Source organism: Pyxicephalus adspersus, chromosome 1, assembly GCF_032062135.1.
Source record: "Pyxicephalus adspersus chromosome 1, UCB_Pads_2.0, whole genome shotgun sequence".
NCBI classification, from domain to species: Eukaryota; Metazoa; Chordata; class Amphibia; order Anura; family Pyxicephalidae; genus Pyxicephalus; species Pyxicephalus adspersus.
In genome coordinates, this window is record NC_092858.1 from 129,526,277 (window position 1) to 129,545,043 (window position 18,767).

Genomic DNA, 18,767 nt, shown 5'->3' on the forward strand with positions numbered 1-18,767 from the left:
CGGGTACTTCGCAGGCTCTGAGTGTCATAGTTGGAACGGAGACTTTTGGTATCTTCACTTTTACCAGATTTTTTGTCGGTGATGCTAAAAAATTGCAATGATCTTTGTTACAGCATAATTTATAAAATATACTGAAAAGAACCCCTGCTTGAAAATACATGTAAATGCCACTGCACCTGATTTAATATTTATCTCCAAGACTACACTATCTATCTATAGACTAGGGAAGAATCTAGGTGATGGTATAAGCAGTAAATATACTATTTACCAAACATTCACTGCAGGTGAATCTTAATTATGCAACCGTTTTAAATAGCTCTGACTGATTCACCACCAATAATTGTTTGGTGAAATCCATCTTCTGTTTATAAATACACCCAATAATATACAACACATTTAGTAATGCCGTAGCAAGGTATTACTTATATGTGTTTTTAAAGCCCAGCTCCATTCAAAACTTTAAAATGAGATTTGGATAGAACTGGAAAAGGCCAAGTTTGTATTGCCAATCATGTGCCCATTTGGGAGAATTCCCCTCACTATCTCTGTAAGCCCTGTGGTTGTGAGGGCAGTTATAGAGATCATGAAAATATACAACAATACAATCTGCTGAACAATGCCCATCACATCCCATTGTGGGTGACCTAACTCTATCCCTTGTGTTTGTGGGGGTCAACATTTCAATAAACACTGCAATTCCCACCTCCCCATCAGAACTAAATCATTAAGCTTAGAAAATACACAGAACTGACATTTAAAAAGTGTCAAGCAAAATGCTTGTATGTTGAAATAGAAAGATACCTTTTAAAAGCATCACTATACAATATAGGCAAAACTTGTTACATTATACATAGAAATTAATAGAAGATCTACAGTTTACCGTTTTGCATTGCCGTCTGCAGCTTGTGCAGTTTCAGAAATTGCAGGCACTGAAGCATTTTCTTTTTTATTATTACCGATCTGTTCAGATTCTTCCTCAATTCTAGTGGATGCTGTGCAATCACACAAAAAAAAGAAAATAAACCAGTTTCAATGTATGATTAAGCATTGTCTGATAATTCTCTAGGCAGTGTGAAGCTGAAAGGTCAATGCTTTGGCAAATAACCTAATAGTTCTGACAACAATGCTTTCATAGTGGTAAAGGCTGCTAGCCATTTGATATAGAAAGTTATGAGTCACCAATCTGAACTCCCTAATCTAAAAAGACACCGGCGTGCTTGTGACAGCTTGCATTGCTATTCACTGTCTAATATTTCATATGATTATATTTTATGTGGCATTTGATCAACAACAGCATGGAAATGAAACTGCCAGTATTACATATTTTACTAAGGCATTGATGATTTATTGTAGCAGACACACCAAGAGTAATCATGAACTTGGTTTAGGAGCCTAGCCTGGGCATTAGCGTATCTCCAGATCTGTGCTACTTTCTGAGCACAGAATATAATGTACATAATTCCACAGCAATTAATCCAAAAATGTTTGTTTATTCAACTTTGCTATGTTTAGCTAAAAAAAGCAACCAGTATCCAGAACCAGCCCTCCAGCCCTAGGCCACTGATTCTTTAATATATAAATGTAGAAATACCTGGAACTTTTCTCATAATAGATTTCCTGACCACTTCAGTTCCTAGCACAGTGGCATTTTTGAAACGCCTGGCTCGTTCTTCGAAAAACCAGTCCCCAGTTGCTATCCTTATTTGCCTGTAGAAAATAAAAATATTACATTACTTTTACACATTACTCATATTTACCCTGTTATGCCTGAAGATATCTATTACCTTTTAGAGTTAAAGGTCATCAGATAGCCTCTGCTTTAACTGTTTGAGATAATGCTAATAACACATTTTTTTTTCTAAGTATGCATAGCAGTAATGCAAGACGGATCCCTGTAGTTATTGAGGATCAAGACAACAATAAGGATCTATGTTTGATAGATATTTGGCATTGAAGCAGCTGAGGCAGCAAAAGCAGCAAATTTTAAACCTTAGCCTCAAATATCAAGCCCTTACAATCTTTTCATACTAGAGTGTAAATGACACCCAGACACTTATGTTTTAGCACACTGCAACACACATTTTACATTGTCCCATATGCATGTCTTCTAAATATGCAGTGTAGAATGAGACCTAAGGCACTGCCACCACTAATTGCTTGTCTCCATGATTTTAATTAAGATTTAGTGTTGTGACTATACTGCTGTTCACTGTTCCCATTTCTTAAGGCCTTGAAATCATAAAGCTTTGCTTCTACAAGGATTGTCGCCACATCCACACATTGTCAAGCCATTGTAACTCAATATTGAGGAAATGGTCAGCAGCAAAAAGTAATACTGCTAAATACCCCTCTGTCGTCTGTTTTCCTTATTTCGACACAGCTTTCAGATATTAGTTCCTCTTAGTTGGCTGAAATTATATAGAAACTATGTGTGAATATACATGTATGATAGTGGGATTGTGTTTATAAAAAGTGGTAGGTGCAACCTTCATAGGACTGGTTAAATATGCTGTGTGACTCATCTACAGCCACAGGGACAGACAGCAGTGACACATACGAAGTTGGTGCATTGTAAGCTTCCAGATGACCTGTCTGTCCCTGCCTATTTGAATTAATTGGATACGCGGACAAGAACAGAACAGTGGAAAGTAGATAAGTTAATCTCCTTCCATTCTCTAGAAGGTTGAACCAAATAGCCAATGGAAATTTTAGTGCATAAATATTCAGATTCTGTCAGGTTTGCTCGGTTTGACGTGCTATTTATGCATACTGTGAAAGTTTGTTCGATTTTATCAGTGAGCAGAAATCAAACTCTATTCTGGAAACGTAAGAATTGTATCGTGTACTTGTCTAACATAAAAGCTTTCAGCAGCCCACATAACATGACAAAACACAGCTTCTCCTAATTTTCCGCCTTCAAAAGGTACAAAAAGTCACCAAACCTAAAACACAAATGGCATTACTAGTACCCTGTCTGCACTGGGTGTCCAATGTGGGGTTGGAGTTGTATTTTCTGATATTGGAGGATGATGTTATCCTCTAAATTCATTCTTGTCTAGAGTTTCATCTTTTTTGTCTGTTTGTTATGAATCTAAAGGCATAAACATGAGAAACAGCCACAGAGAAAGACTGGGGATCTTTTTGGTTGCTCAGGGGCACTGCCTTTGAAAGAAAGATTTCATACCATGTACCCTGGATTTGATTGATAACAAAGTGTAAAACCTTTTAACTATTAATATTTCAATTTTAATCTGAAGGCTTAAGAACAAACTGGGTAATGCTTCCTAAACAAAAGATATATCTATATATTCCTATGCTAGGATTATGTGAGAAACATGAGAATTTTTTGGAATAGATCTGCTGCTTCTTCATATCTGAAGGTGCCAGTTTGATCAGTTTATGTATCTTGTATGGATGCCCCGGATAGCTTAATTTGAAGTAGGAAAAAATACAAGTGGAAGTAGGCTCTGAACCACCAGGAATCCACCTATCCTCAGGAACCACAGTAGTTTATAGCTGGGCAAAGTCTAGTTTTCATCCTCAGACGTAAATGTCCCCCCAAAAAATGTCCTTTTAGCAAAGGAAACCCCCACATGCTGAGTGTACCCGGTATAGTAAAATACTTATTTTCTTCCTTGTTCCCAAAATCTTTATTTGGAGACCCTGGCTGGTGTAGAACGACCTTTGTAATTACTCCATGGTTAGGTCCTGCAACTGGTGCACTTATTTCATGAACATTTATTCATATGGATGATTTGTATTATGGTACCCTCCAGCTATCTGACATAGCAAAAACCTATCATAGCCCATCAATAAATATGGACTGGAACACATGAACACACAAAAAAGGACCCAGCAAGGATATTTTGCTTGCACAGAGCCAGACACGACCAAACAGAGGAGATCTTAGGAATAGAGAAAAGGGTAGTTATTCCATCATACTACACCACGGGTAGGTTGTTTATCTGTAAATATGATTTATGTGGTATAATTTTCAATACTACTGGTAGTACATATGGTATAATTTATATATAATTAATTTTTTTTTGGTTTCAGAAGAAATCAAACAGTTGTAAAAAACAAATATTTTCCTACCAATAATACTTACGCAATTTTGGCACACACATTACACTTCCAGACGCCTTCTTTTGTGACAACACGACATGTTTTGCATACACGAAACTGGCACGCTTGGCATAAGTCACCACGGTCAAAGATTAACCCTAGCTTCTTCTGGCAGCGAACACAGATTTTGGAATTGTTCTGGCGCATCCTGCTAATTTTGGCACCCTTCTTTTTAATTTCCAGGAGTTCATTTTTCAATTTCCTTGAATGAAAACAAAATACATTTTAAACAGATTTCATCTTACAGCTTATACAATATAATGATTATACTAGAAATTCCAAGCATAACAATCAATTAATAATGTAAGACCCAATGAAAATGATAAAATATAGATCAAAAGCAGAGAAACCTAGAAAATGTGCAATACACTTACCATAAATATTATGTGCAGACACATATCCTATACTGTCCCACTTGGGGAGACAGGGCCACTAGGGGGTGCTAAGGTGGTGTGAGTCCTGGGAAGGGCCAAGGTGCAGAGCCTAAGCAGTAACCAGGTGTCCTTCAGAGCCTCTAGTGGTGAGGATGTTGACCTGGCAGGTCAACTGCCAGGTTGAGATCCTTGGGCACACCAGGGTGGGCAGAATGATACGCGGTACCAAATCACTGGGCAGGAGAATTGTCAAGGAAGGCCAGGGTCGAGGCAGGGAGCAAGCAAGAGAGGTCAGGAACAAGCCAGGGGTTTAAATACCAGGAATTGTCAAAGTAAATAGACACCAGAGACACAGGGAACACATAAGACACTGGAAGCAACCGGAGGCACAGGTGACCCTGGGAAAACCACAGACAGAGAGGAACACTCGAACAGTACAAAGGAACTGGCTGGGAAACAACAGACTGGGCACAAAGGGGTTAACACAGAAGCAGGACAGGGAAAACACTGAATTAACCAACAGGTAGAGCAAACCAACAGGTAGAGGAAATACTCAGCAGAGCTAGGGGGCTCGGCATTAGTGGGGGCACAAACACTGTGTGTGCTGTGCTTTGTTTGGCCGTTGGGATGGGTGAAACTGATAAAACTTGGAAGAGCAGGAGCGCCCAGGGTTAGAACTGCCCACATGTGCAGGAGAGAGGCGCCTGTGCTTTAGCAAGGAAGAGGTAAGTGTGACAATGGGCACCAGCGCAGTCACATAGTCTGCAATGGCTATAGTTATACTCTTCCAAAAATCAATCTACAAAGCTGCCTCAAACAAACTACTCAAATAAACTATTAGTGATTGCCCAAATTAAATATGCCAAACACGCAGCATTCCTCGTAACTATATACATAAAGATACAAAAATAATTTTTTCTTATGGTACTTTTCTGGCATATGACATATCACTTCAAAAAACTTTTTATGAATGCATTCTATTTATGTACACAAGTATAAAAAAATCTATCCATCATTACTACCAAAACAAGGGTTGGCCCAATGCATTTTGCGGATGAATTCAACTGCTTCATGAGGAGAGGTGGATATTTATTGTTGATAGAAGAGCTACAAAATTCCAGCATAATCGTATGTTTTTATTCAGCTTAGTTCTGGTATTTTTAGAACATGAAAAATAGAGATTTTCCATTTATGACATACTATACGTGTTTCCCATATTGTACATGGTGGACTTTTTTAGGGGGGACGGGGTTAGAAAGGTCAAAAAGTTTCCCATGGCTGTGTTTCTGGCAAGTCTGTCTCATCATCAGTACACTGGAATTGCCTGCCAGCATTTGCAATTTATATAGATTGGATATGTCCCCACAACAATCATCTTGAACAGCAAGGAAGCATGGTGCCACTCTACTGGACATGCTTAATGTTTTAAAGAATCCACTTAGAGGACACAATATATTATTGGTATTTGTTACTGTTGTAGTTGAGCAAATCTAAGAACTTTAGTGAGCAGCTCTAAACAGGGGAGGACTGAGAAGTAATATGATTTCTAGCAATCACTCAATATGCAAATCTCAACTTTGGGTGGGATTTGTGTTGTCACTCAAATCATGTTTTATCTGTCAGGGTATTCCTGTAGATTACATTTCAAGAGATCTGGTTAGCCAGGGCATGCCTAAATACTAGATTTGAAATGTATAACCTGACTAGTCAAATATTGTATAGATTAATGTAAAGAGTCAATATATATAATATCAGACAACATTCATTACAGATTTTGCATTTTCGTGCATTATAAATGATGTTAAGGAAAAAAACAACACAAACAAGTAACATGATTTTCTTTATCTACTTTCAGTAGCTAGAACCAACAATGTCTACTGAATCAACAAAGATAGACTTTATCCAGTTACCTGTTAACAAATTGTGAATAATACTGTATACAGGCTTGCTAACTGTAAATGTGTAACCTGTTTTTCAGCATTCTTAACATGTTCAAAAAAGCACAGGGAACGACAGGAGTACTGGTTTAAGTTTAAAGTAGGCATTCTTACGTGACAGGTGTTAGTGTGTCTTCATTTGATCACAACATATGATTAGTTTTTGACACTGGATGCACTCCAAACATTGCTGGCTAGAACACATGTAAATAAATACAGGTGCCAACAACTTGGCCATCTTTTGGGATCTTCTAAGGATACGTTCCTAACTTTGCTAAAACGAATCTGTTCTATTTACATTTAATATAGAAATATAAATAGCACACATTCCAAAAAATATGGATTATGTATGAGTAGCATAATCATCGCAGTAGTAAATGCCCTAGTCTGTTTCTAACAGAAGGTTTGAGTTTGTGCATTGAACAGCCCAGTTGCCTATATTTGATGTGTAACTGAAGCAAATAAAATAGAGATAACATGGAAAAGAAATCACAGAGTGTCCCTTGGGGCCTATAAACAGAGGCAGAAGTACAGTATAATAGTGTGATTCCCGGGCAAAGATCCAGGAGTAAAGAAAGGGTTATTTCCTAACTAAGATTTCACCTATTTAATTCACATTGCCACATAAAAATCCGCTACAGTGTCCTTATCTTCTCACTGTGGCCTCACATAGGATTACACTAATCCTATATGTATTTTATTTATCATGTAACAAGAGGAAAAGTGCCTCCTGTTCAGTTTCAAACACAAGTATCTTTTTATCATTGTGGTAAATTATTAGTTTGCCAGTTATTTTATCAGCTACCCCCCGGGAGATACAGCACCATAGAATAGAAGGCATCATAGACTTCCAACCTCAACAGAAACTGGAGCCCAAGCATAACATAGAAGACAAAATCAGTAAATCTTAATTTTTTTCCATTATCAGTTTCATTAGTTTATCAGTTTAGCAGATTATACATGAAGGATGAGTATGATGAAGAGCAATAAAAGAAAACTAAGAGTTTTTTTTAACAGTTCCTTTGTTAGTTGTGGCAGCATCACAGAAAAAACAAGCAACAGAGCTAAAAATAAAAAAAATAAGATAAAATAGAATTCTTTGCTAAAATTTATTGCAGGTTATAGAAATACCAAAACACATCAAACAGAATTAGCTTTCTGGACTATGCAGAATGCGATTTATATATTTAATTTAAAATGAAGGAGGCATATCTGGGGGAGGTAGTAAGTTAATTATTGGAAACAGAGGAAGTGAAATAATGTAGTATCAGAAACAGCAGAGAGTTAAAATGCTGCAAGTAGTGTGACCAGTACAAAAACGAAACCACACAGTCGCTACAGAATTTAGGTACAAACTGTTCTCAGCTAAGGCATTTTTGAGGATGTTTGTTGCCACAGGCAAATGTCTGAAGTTAAGGTGACAAGGTACAGTACCAAAATAACACTACTGGCCTTGCTTGACCTGTCTGAATATTCTTTAACTTATTTTCCACTGTCTAACAGTACTTAATGTTGTACACTCAAAGCGAACAGTGCTGCAATGAAAGTGTTTTTGCAATTTAAGTGTACTTGTCCTGACTTTTTATAACTCAACATCCTCTTCTTTGGATCCATGTTTGGCTTGGATGCCACCAAAAGCATAAAGGCCATTATTCCCATCAATCGTGAATCCAGCATCTGTTGGATCTTTAACATCTAATTAATATTAATTATGACATTCTAGGTAATGAATGCCTGATAAATCCACATCTTGAGAAAGTCAGGAGATAGAAGATTACAACAAAATGAAACAATTAATTTGAACTGTGACCTCGAAGTGAATACAAAGTAAAAAATTTGGAGAAACAAAAATGTAGTTATCAATCTTCTTTCAATAGAGCTACACTTCGTACTCTGCTGGCCGTTTCAGGGACAAGCTGACAGTATACCATGAAATTATAAACTGAAAAAAATATTACTGTGTATTTTCTCCTCCTGTGTCAATGTCAGTATTCGTCTGTCATTTGCAACCCCTATTTAATGTACAGCGCTGCATAATATGTTGGGGCTATATAAAAATCCTGTTTATTATTATTAATAATAATAATAATAATAATAATAAATGTATAAAAAGTAAGATTTCACTCTACTTATCTGAAATAGTCTATATGGTTTCCATATTCTTCCACCTCTGTCTTTAGAACCTATTACATGTTCAGCCAGAGCCATGGGTAGGTGTTGTGGCCTACCCATGAATATCACAGCTATACAATAACAGTCATTTTTGCTACAGTTGCTAAAATGTGGGCAGCTAGCCTTTCAATGTATTCTGACATTTTGACATGGTTGTCTTTAATCAACCGTGTCATGATAAAATAATTGCCTTGTAATATCTCTATAACTGATGTGAAATTCAGGCAGGAAATTGCTTCATTTGCATTTAATAGGCATGTTTCATGCTGAGCTCCAAGGTATTCAATGGCCTTATGAAATTACATAGTAATAGAGATTGCTATGTGAAACACTGCTGCATGGAAAAAAGATGTATATGCTCTGGTAAGAGAAAAAACCATTACCAAAGAACAATACTAAAGAATATATGCTTCCACAATAACACTGCAGGCAGGACCACCAGTTCATGGAGTAGTGGTTTTCCACATGAAATATCAAGATTTATGATTATGATATATGCTCAAATGGTATGGACACCTTGCCATCACATCTATACTATTATAGAAAATAATTATACCAATATTAAAAAATGTGAGGAATCCCCTCTAATTGTTTGTTAAGACATCGTAGAAACTTGTGTGCTTCCAACCTTGTGGAAACAGTTTGGGAAGGCTCTCATCTGTCCCAGCATGATTGTTTCTCTGTGCACAAAGCCAGGTCTATTATGACATTGTTTGATGAGAATGGTATAGTCAGTCAGAGAAACACTTTAAATTGTTGTGAAGACTTTCATTGGACACACAGGGAAAACCAACTCCATAATAGGGCCTGAAATATTAAAGTTCTCCAAGGCTGTAGAGAATACAAATTTATTAGTGAAGCTGGGTGACAAATTTCTTAAAAGTGATTTGCTATTTGTTAGCAAATGTATTCTATCCTGGACCGGATCCATTTCAGGTTTGCTGGATCACCCAGGTTCACTAATTTAAGTGGTTCTCCAGCCTAGGAGAGCTTTATTAAATCAAACCCATAATGTCTATACATGTAGGTGTGATGGTAAAGTGCCCACCAAGTTCTGGCCATGTGATAAAGCTCTGTGTAATAACATTACTGACCATGCCAAATAATGTTTCTTTTTAATGCAATGTTCAAGTGGTGTATAAATCCCAGAGACACACTTTAAAATCTTGTGAATGGTCAGAGGTTTTTAAAACAAGCAGACCTTCCTTGGTCAACTCTCTCAGTAATAGATTTGGGGACAATTAGTCACAACATTACAAATAACAGAAATTAAAAGGCTTTCCCCCCGTTGAGTAAAATATAGTAATGGGCCCATAGTGAAAAATTATCCCAGCAGAGATCATAGGGATGGCAAATTATAAAATTCTTTTACTTTCCCAAGCAAGAAGACCCTCTGTGGGGACAAAAGACAAAATTCTGCTATCAAATAAAGTCAAATGGAAGTCAAATGAATACATTAAAATCAGGAAAAAAAGACTACATAACTAAATATCTGCCTTGGGTTTTCATGTTTGTACATTTCCCTTTAATAACAGCTTTACTTTGACAGAACAAAATTACTGAGATTTGAAATTGTTCTCTAACTGAGCATATGAATCTCAGAGAGAGATAAATGTAACACATTGAGCTGGCAGGCTGAACATAATTTAAATATTGAACTCAGCAATATGATAAAATAAAGCAAATTCTATTATTTCAGCAGCACAGTTTTACCATTTCTTTCCGGCACTATGTCTGTGATTTGCGCTTGGTAACTTCAAAGCTTTTGTTCAACAGTCTAATGAGTGGTGTCAGTTTTAGCTGGATACATTTTGTGAACAAATAATTTCCATTTAGATAACAATAATTTCCCAGCAGATAACAGCTTTACCTACTTTGAGAAAATTACTAGTTGCCCTGTTTTACTGCCTGCTAGCAGTCTGTGATATTTTTATTTTTAGTGGGAGGCTTTACAGCTCCCAGCAAGGTTACAAGGAGACATTCCAAGCTGGTAAATGCATAGCTGATAAGTATCCAGTAAACAGAATCTGCAATATCAAGCCTCTACTTTTGAATTTTCACATCCCAGACCTCTGTACCTCTTCTTCCTTAAAATATGCAACTGTAATTTTCCTTTTCTAGCTATAAACGTTCTCCCTCTCCCTCTTTTGCCTGGTAGCTGTAAATGGAATAAGCACATTTTTCTCACTGCATGTACTCCACAACTATTAGGCACTAAATGGAGAAGAGAGATACCTGTGTTTCCCCGAAAATAAGACACTGTCTTATATTTTTTTTGGCTCCCAAAAACACACTAGGTCTTATTTTCGGGGTAGGTCTTAAAAATAAAAAAAACTTACCTTTCGGAAGATGCAACCCCGAGTTCTGGCTTCTGACAGGCGGAGTGCATGTAGTATCACTCCGCCTGTGACAGGAGCCGGAACTAGAAAGAAAGCATCTGCTTGTGCGGCTCCNNGAGTGTGCACTCCCGCATNNCTTTCTTTCAGTGTCCCGCTGCCTTCACAGGGAAAGAACACGACTCGGTGAGTACTGTCCTCCGGTTTTTAATTTATGTATGCTTTTCTTTTCTTTTTCTCCTCTGACCTGCTGTATGTAGTTAAGGGGGATCTTGAGCCGGGGTGGGCTGGCTGTTACGGACCCCCGTGTGCGGGGGGGGGGGAACGGGGGGGGCGGGCGCTAGGGCTTGCGTGCAGATTATCAGGCTTTAGATTAGGATTTTAAATTTTGGGGGGTATTAAGCTTTAGTTTTTTAGGCTGAATTACAGTTTTGGGTGGGTTTTTTTTCTGAACTGGACAGATTTTCACTAGGACTTATTTTCGGGGTAGGTCTTATATTAGGGCAGGTTTAGAAAATAGTGCTAGGTCTTACTTTCGGGGTGGGTCTTATTTTTGGGGAAACAGGGTACATTTGATTTGTGTGCTGCATGCATTTTAATGGTGTAACTAAAGTCAGAAAACTAGAAAATCCCGACTCTTACTGCAAGCTTGCTCTATGTCAGTGGTTAATTAAGAAGTGAAGGTTCAGCTTACACCTTTAAAAACAAGTATATTCCATTATTGATGTAAATTTTTATATCTATATACTGTATATATAAAATTAAATATATATATATATATATACACATCAATAATGGAAATGTATACTTATTTGTTACAGCTGTACAAACATACAAAAAAACAGATGTAAATTTAATTGGGTAAATGATTACAGTTTTCCAGAATACACAACTATGGCCTTTACAGGATGTAGTGCAGATCATGATATCAGTAACTTCTGACCTTGCATGGAAAATGCTATCTTCCAATGTTTAAAAATATAATCTTATATTTAGACATATAGGAACTGTAGCTGGAAATTTCTAGAACTAAACAAATGCCAGTAGTCACATATTGTTAGAAGAATGACATGAAACCCTTGCCAAACCTATTATTTTAAAAAGAGGTACAATACAAATCGATAACCAAGAGATCAAATATTTATTGTTCAAGAGTGAAACAGCAGTGGGTGGACAGCACCACCTGGCCTGGAAGATAAGAGAAAGTAGAAATAGACATGCAGAACTAGGTCTAACCAGCAAGTATAAAAAAAAGAAGGAAGAAGCCACAATACCGTATGCTTGAGAATTATGAAGAACATGTTATGTTGTATACCTGGAATGCACAGATGTATGACAAACCAGTAAAGAAAAAATTGAAACAAACTGTGACAGACATTGCATTGAGGTTCCACAGGAACTGCTGATGATGAGTAAGGGTAAGCAACCTTGTTGGCTGTTGCAGGTATTGTAGGCCAACTATTCTCAACCAGAGTTCCACGGAACCCTAGGGTACCTCCAGAGGGTGCTAGGGGTTCCTTAAACTGAGGTTGATTTAGCACCCATTTCATGATGCCTGCAAAGTTCTGGGCTGAAGGTAATGCCTTAGAACCAACTGAATTACTCTGATGATATTTTAGGTGTCTATAAAGGTGGTATTGTAGTCACAAATCAGGAAGGGGGGGGGGGGGTTCTTTCTACTGGCCACCAATTTAAGAGGCTTTTTTTCCCCATAAACCCCAAACATTGGTTTTAGTACGGGTTCCCAAGACCTGAAAATATTTTAAGGTTTCCTAGAGGGTTGAGAGAGGCTGCTTAATGCAGTAATGAGGTGAACATTAACTTGAACATAGAAATTTATGAATAGACTTCCCTCCCAAATTGACCTTGGACTGTGTTATGTTTATGGCGTTTATGCTGCCTAATTTGTTGGCGCTTTATAAATCCTGTTTATTATTAATAATAGTATTAATAATAATAATAATAATAATAATAATAATAATAATGATAGGGATATTGGATTTGGGCCCCTTTGATGCACAGTTAGTTACATGACTATGGAGTTTGTAAGGTGCTGCGTAAAATGTTAGTACTACATAAATACTGGATAGTAATAATGAAAAGCCATCACAGTATCACAGAGATCTAAACCTAAAGGATATAAGAATCTGACTGGTAATTTAATTCTCAGATATCTGCCAAGAATCAATATTAGAAGGTACTTCTAAAAACCAATGCAATTCAATGAAATTCCCCCTGAAAATGCACAAAGGCACACTGGGCTAATTATTCATGATTTCATACTCATAACACATGTATGCAAGTGGAGTATTTTATCTTCCCTTTTCGGGACAATAATCTATAATGTGGTATTGTCAGCGCTCTTTCTTGCTATTCAACATATACAAAGCATAAACTATTACCTTTATTAAAAGCTTGAAGCAATGCTCTGGGATGAATACTACAATGAATTATACATCTAACATGAACTAAAAAGCAGCTATATGTAAGAAAACATGGAAAGCACTTATACATACACAGTGTGCTCAGAAAGACAAGAACTTTTCTGGCTATGTGAGTGCAGATGATAATATCCAATCACACGTCTTACCGTACTCTTTTGTCCTCTATTTTCTTCAGATTTTCATCTCTCTTCAGCACAGTCAATATTGCCTCTCGTTCTTGCTCCAACAAATAGGACAAATTGAGTATTTCTGCGTTCTTAGACATTTTTTATTTCTGCCAGTTTTAGGATTGTTGATGGTTTATCTCTTGAGTATTTAGCTTCATTCAGATGGAACACAATGCGTTATCCAACAATAAAAATAAATAAATCACAAGTAGTGTCTTCAGTATACAAGGAATTCAATGCAGTTTCCAGCTTTGATTTTAACAGTTGCAGATTCACAAGAACTAGTCTGTATTTTTTGGATGTTAGGCCATCGACAATGTGTCATTGTATGTAACCTAAAAAAGAAAAGAATGAAAAATAATTAAAAAAAAAGTAAAAATAAAGTTTGACATAACATATAACATAAAAAAAAACAAGTCTCCCAACTACCTATTGCCCAATTAGCTTTACTACATGCCTTTGTCCCCAAAAATGTGTGTACACAATATGATTTCCTATATTTCACAATACATTACTACTGGAATCAGCCATTATGCCTGGTTAGGTCATAGAATATGCAGAGGGAGAGCTATACATGTAAGAAAAGGCATTTTGTTAATGATCATTGCGTTACCCTGGTTTGTTTAATTAGCAGTTAGAAGCGTATCTCAAATTCTCCCTGATTAAAAACTTTCTACAAAAAATGTACTTTTTACCTGGAATTTAATTGGAAATTTGAGGGTAACTTCTTGATATGTGGGAAAACCTTGAGACTCCTGGACTACAGCTTCCTAATTCTATATCTGCAGTCAGATCTATGGCACCGCTGCCTCTGGTTGCTAGTTTTTAGGAGATTTTGATTGGGATTACTACTATGCTGCTATACTGTTTTCCTTTGTCAAGGAATGGCTTTGATATGAGGAGGCAAAATCCTACATCTACCAAGATGGCCACCTCCACTGCAAGACAAGGCATGTTATGTTGGTGATAGAGAAAGACCAGCTACTGGGAGAGCACATCTACAAATACAAATGACTATTTCTTTGCTTTCTCCTAAGCTTTAGCAGAGTTCAGTTCTTCCATGAAGTGCAGGATGTGGAACACTGATGGTGAATGTCCTCAGTCTGAACAGTATTCAGTAAAACTCAGAATCCAAACAGACCATGGACAGAGTCCATAAAAGCGGGCACTTCCTGTCCATGGTTTAAAGTACCATTCCCCCTCGAGTTCCTGGCAGCTCGTAGTTTGTACAAAGTGTTCACAATGACCTCATAAAAGGATCACAAATAGAACTTCGATAAGGAAAAATCTACTATGATACCAGGAAAAAACTGCCTCTTATTTTAGAAAGTTAATCTCCTTTTCGGTAACAAAACAAATAGTACAAATAAAGGTCACACATTAGATTTTGGTCAAACTAACAATAGCTATGTTGTCTGATAAAATATGCAAAAAAAATATTGTGAAAGTATAGAAATTTTTTTTTAGAAGGGAATTTCTATCTTTTTCCCAACACACTTTTAAGGAAATTGAAAGCAAATATACTTCTTTTAATGTGTTGGGTATGACACATTTGCAAAAAAAACATTTTTTAAATATTTTCTATCTTGCATAACATTTAGTTTCATGATTCCATTGAGAGTGCTGTACTATAAGATCATTAGAGTGACTACACAAATGTCAAGTATGTTTAGGAGGTGTGGGTGTTACAGCAAACAAAATACTTACAAGGAAGTATAAATACTGAACATCTGATAAATAGGAAGCAGTAAAACCTGACATGAGTTGAAAGGATTGGCCATTTAAACACAGAGACAATAGCATCAAAAACTAGAGCTCAGGTCCTGCATACCTGAATGCAAATACAATATAAAGGAAATCAACCATTTCAGGTACATATGTACATTAACAAGGATATAATCCGGGGCAAAGGCAAGCGGAAGAAGCATAATTTAAAGCATAAAACTCATAATATTTCATATAACCATTGTAATTTATTTAAATCTTAAAAGATTAAAATTAAGAATGTGCCAAGATAAACCACATATAACCACTCCAATAAATGTCACAAGCCCAGAGGGCATTTTGTAGTACTTGGTATTTGCATTTAAAGTGTTTATGTTTTAAGGGGAAAAAACTGATCTAATGGTTTAGCTGCTTAAAAATGTGGTATTTGCATATAAAAGGCAACAAATACCCTAATGTAATAAGCTTACCACAATTCAGTGCTCAATGTCTAATCAGCAGACCAAAACTCTGTAACAAGGGGATCTTGCCCTTTGAAGGTTAAAGCATTCAAACAGTTGTAACTTGCATGGGTCCAGGGCCGTTTTCAGGAAAAACACAAGCTAGGCAACCGTCCCAGGGCACCAACTAGTGGTGGGAGTGCTAAACCAATCCTGCACCCACCCAACAGCCTGCTTGCACCCCTGTAAGACAAGTGGCTACTCATTTTTACTTCCCCATATGCAGAACAGCAAAGCATTGTAATATGATGCCATGGCACAATCAGAACTTTTCCTCCAATGCTACAGATTAATCAAAAAAATTTTTTTAATTAAAATTAGATTAGATTAAAAAAAAAAACACTTCCTAGTTTGCTGAATGGAGGAAGAGTATTTCTTCACTTGTTCACTCATCCTGCCAGCATGAACCTGTTCTGTACACTAAAACAGCCTGACAGACGCTTAATCCTGGCCCTCCCTCTGCCTACCTAGCTGATGCATTATTATAGATTACAGAAGGGCGATAGCAAGACAATTTAGTTGAATTTACAAATAGAAGTTTTGCTATTCCATGACTACATAAGTGTATTAGTTTATGTTTTTTCAATGTCTATGTAATTTCAACCTAAAAAAAACTTTAGTAAAATAAAATGCAACCTAATATTGCTGTTTACTGTGTCAGAAAATGCTAATTGGTAAATTTCAAGTAATTACTACAGTGCAGTCTAAATAGACATACAGCATTTATTGCAAGGCAAAATACCTGAACATTGAACCATTCAGCAAAATTCTGCTGAAAAATGCATGTGCCTTTGTCTACAGACCTCAGTAGCTCCAGCTAAATTGTATACACACAAATAAGTGAGACACAAATAAGTCAGAGTAGTGAGTCACCTCTTCCTTTCCTTCAATCCCAAAAGTGACAAGTAGTTTCAATGATGGGCATTTTATATCAATGAATTATATATATATAATTATATATATATATATATATATATATATATATATATATATATATATTGTGTTTAATTAAAAACCCCAAAAACCCCAAAAATTGGACCCAATGCTATTATAGTTTCCCATTCTATTTACTCAATTCGAAGAAGGGAATTGGGAACTGCCAAGGGTTCTTCATACATGCTTGACAAATACGACTGCTATTACATTGAAAAGTTATTTGAACACTGTGAAAGCAATAAATCAGGTAAAACATGAGTTTACAGGGAAACTTTAAAGGGAAACTTTTTACACAAACAACTACCGTATGTATCTACAGTGTTAGTTTTGCAAATAATTACAAATTATTTTTGAAACTCTAGGTAAATTGGGAAAACCTACTGAAATTGTATCTGAGTTCTGTAAATGCAGTGTCAAAACATTCACTAAATCTAAAATCTATTGGAAACAGACCCTTACTGCTAATCTTTTAGGTATACCATTACTTAGCTGGAGTGTACATGGCCATGTGAATCAGATTTGGAGGTAACACTTTAGTGCCATTTCAGGGTTCCGCTTATGCTATAGTTTAGAGGCATGGGTTAGAAAATCTGAGAAGACAAGAGTTAATGAGGATTATTGAATAACACTGCACAAACTGTACTTTAAAATGTTTGTCAACCACACATCTCTGAGGTTTGTAATGCTCACTGAACATTTTGGTATTCAAAGCAAAAAAACAAAAATACACCAAATTTTAGGGTAGCAAACAAGAATACATCAGTATTGGCCAAAATAGGAACAGCCTAAGGATACAACAAAGTAAGAGTGTATGGCAATTTAAGCTAATTGTTTATACTTGTGCTGCAAGTTAATCAAATAATGATTAGCACATGTTCTGCTAGCACTAATCCTACTTGTGGAAGAACATCAATCCAATTTGCTTAATAAATCTTACAATACACAGTATAAAAGGTAATTCTGGCTTTTAATTATCAAACAATTTAAAAGTACCACAATATTCTAATATAGATTTTGTTAGCTGAGTCATTAGGTAAATATAAGATTAAAGGAAAAAAACTTTACATTGCTTTCCGATTTCAAATAAAAAAAACACATAGGACCTGCTTACTTTTAATGACAGGGGGTTTCTTCTGCATCTATTACTGGTGCTCATCTATCCAGCAAGATGAAGACCTTCATCAGAAAAACATTATTTTTTAATAGACTGTGAAGGCAGAGCTGTGACATACCAGAAACATTTGCCATGTGCAGGTTAAGGCATTCAGAAAGTTGAAACCTGCAATTGTCCATGGTCGTTTCCATGCATAAGCCACCTAGGCAAGTTGTCTAGGGTGCCATTCTGTGGCAGGCATACTATTTAGGCCCCCCAATATCCCATTTTAATGTACAGCGCTTCGTAATATGTTGGCGCTATACAAATCCTGTTTATTATCATTATTAATAATAATAATAATCCTTCCTACGTCTCAAGAATGACAAAAAGCCATTTCCTACACCAATTTGCAGAGCAGAGCAAGGAAGTATGATATCAAAGCACACCTCAGCATGCTAAAAAGTAAGAAAGTGCCTGTCACATCTGTTTTGTGCACTATAACCTAATGCACCTATTGCTTGCAATTGTTCTCCTGCATTATCCACCCTTTTGTATTGCACCCATGCCCTTTTCACTTTTTTTCCCCTCTCTCTCCACTCTATCTCTAATGTCCTTTTCTTTTTTTAATAGCTTTTACTCTACTTCCACTTGGCTTCCATATGTTCTCTTTGCCACCATTCTAGTCGGCACCAAAAGTAACATTTCTTCATGTGAGAGTGCTGTTTTCTCAAGTAGGTTAGTTATTTCACGTTAGTTTGTATAAGCCTGATTATTGGTGTTTTTTAATGGTTGTATTATATTAAAACATGCCATCCAATGTTTACTGTCCCAACCCTACATATAAGTTAGATACAAAAGTGCAATAGAAGCAAGTTGCAAGAACAATGTACACTAGAATCCAAACTTGTCCTTTTAATCTTCTTCTTTAAAATTGTTCCTGATCTGAACCTGCTGA

At 36.5% G+C, this 18,767-nt stretch overlaps 1 protein-coding gene across 1 annotated transcript in view; it reads right to left on the minus strand.

Annotated features, from left to right (window-relative positions):
• Nucleotides 1-18,767, minus strand: part of SYTL5 (synaptotagmin like 5) — a 63,402-nt gene that overhangs the window by 37,490 nt on the left and 7,145 nt on the right. The window contains exons 2-6 of the mRNA XM_072414579.1: nucleotides 13,535-13,890; nucleotides 4,109-4,327; nucleotides 1,592-1,707; nucleotides 881-992; nucleotides 8-84 (exon numbers count right to left, since the gene is read on the minus strand). Coding sequence (XP_072270680.1) covers nucleotides 8-84; nucleotides 881-992; nucleotides 1,592-1,707; nucleotides 4,109-4,327; nucleotides 13,535-13,653 — 643 coding nt within the window. The 5' untranslated portion in view covers nucleotides 13,654-13,890. The remainder of the gene's footprint in view (nucleotides 1-7; nucleotides 85-880; nucleotides 993-1,591; nucleotides 1,708-4,108; nucleotides 4,328-13,534; nucleotides 13,891-18,767) is intronic.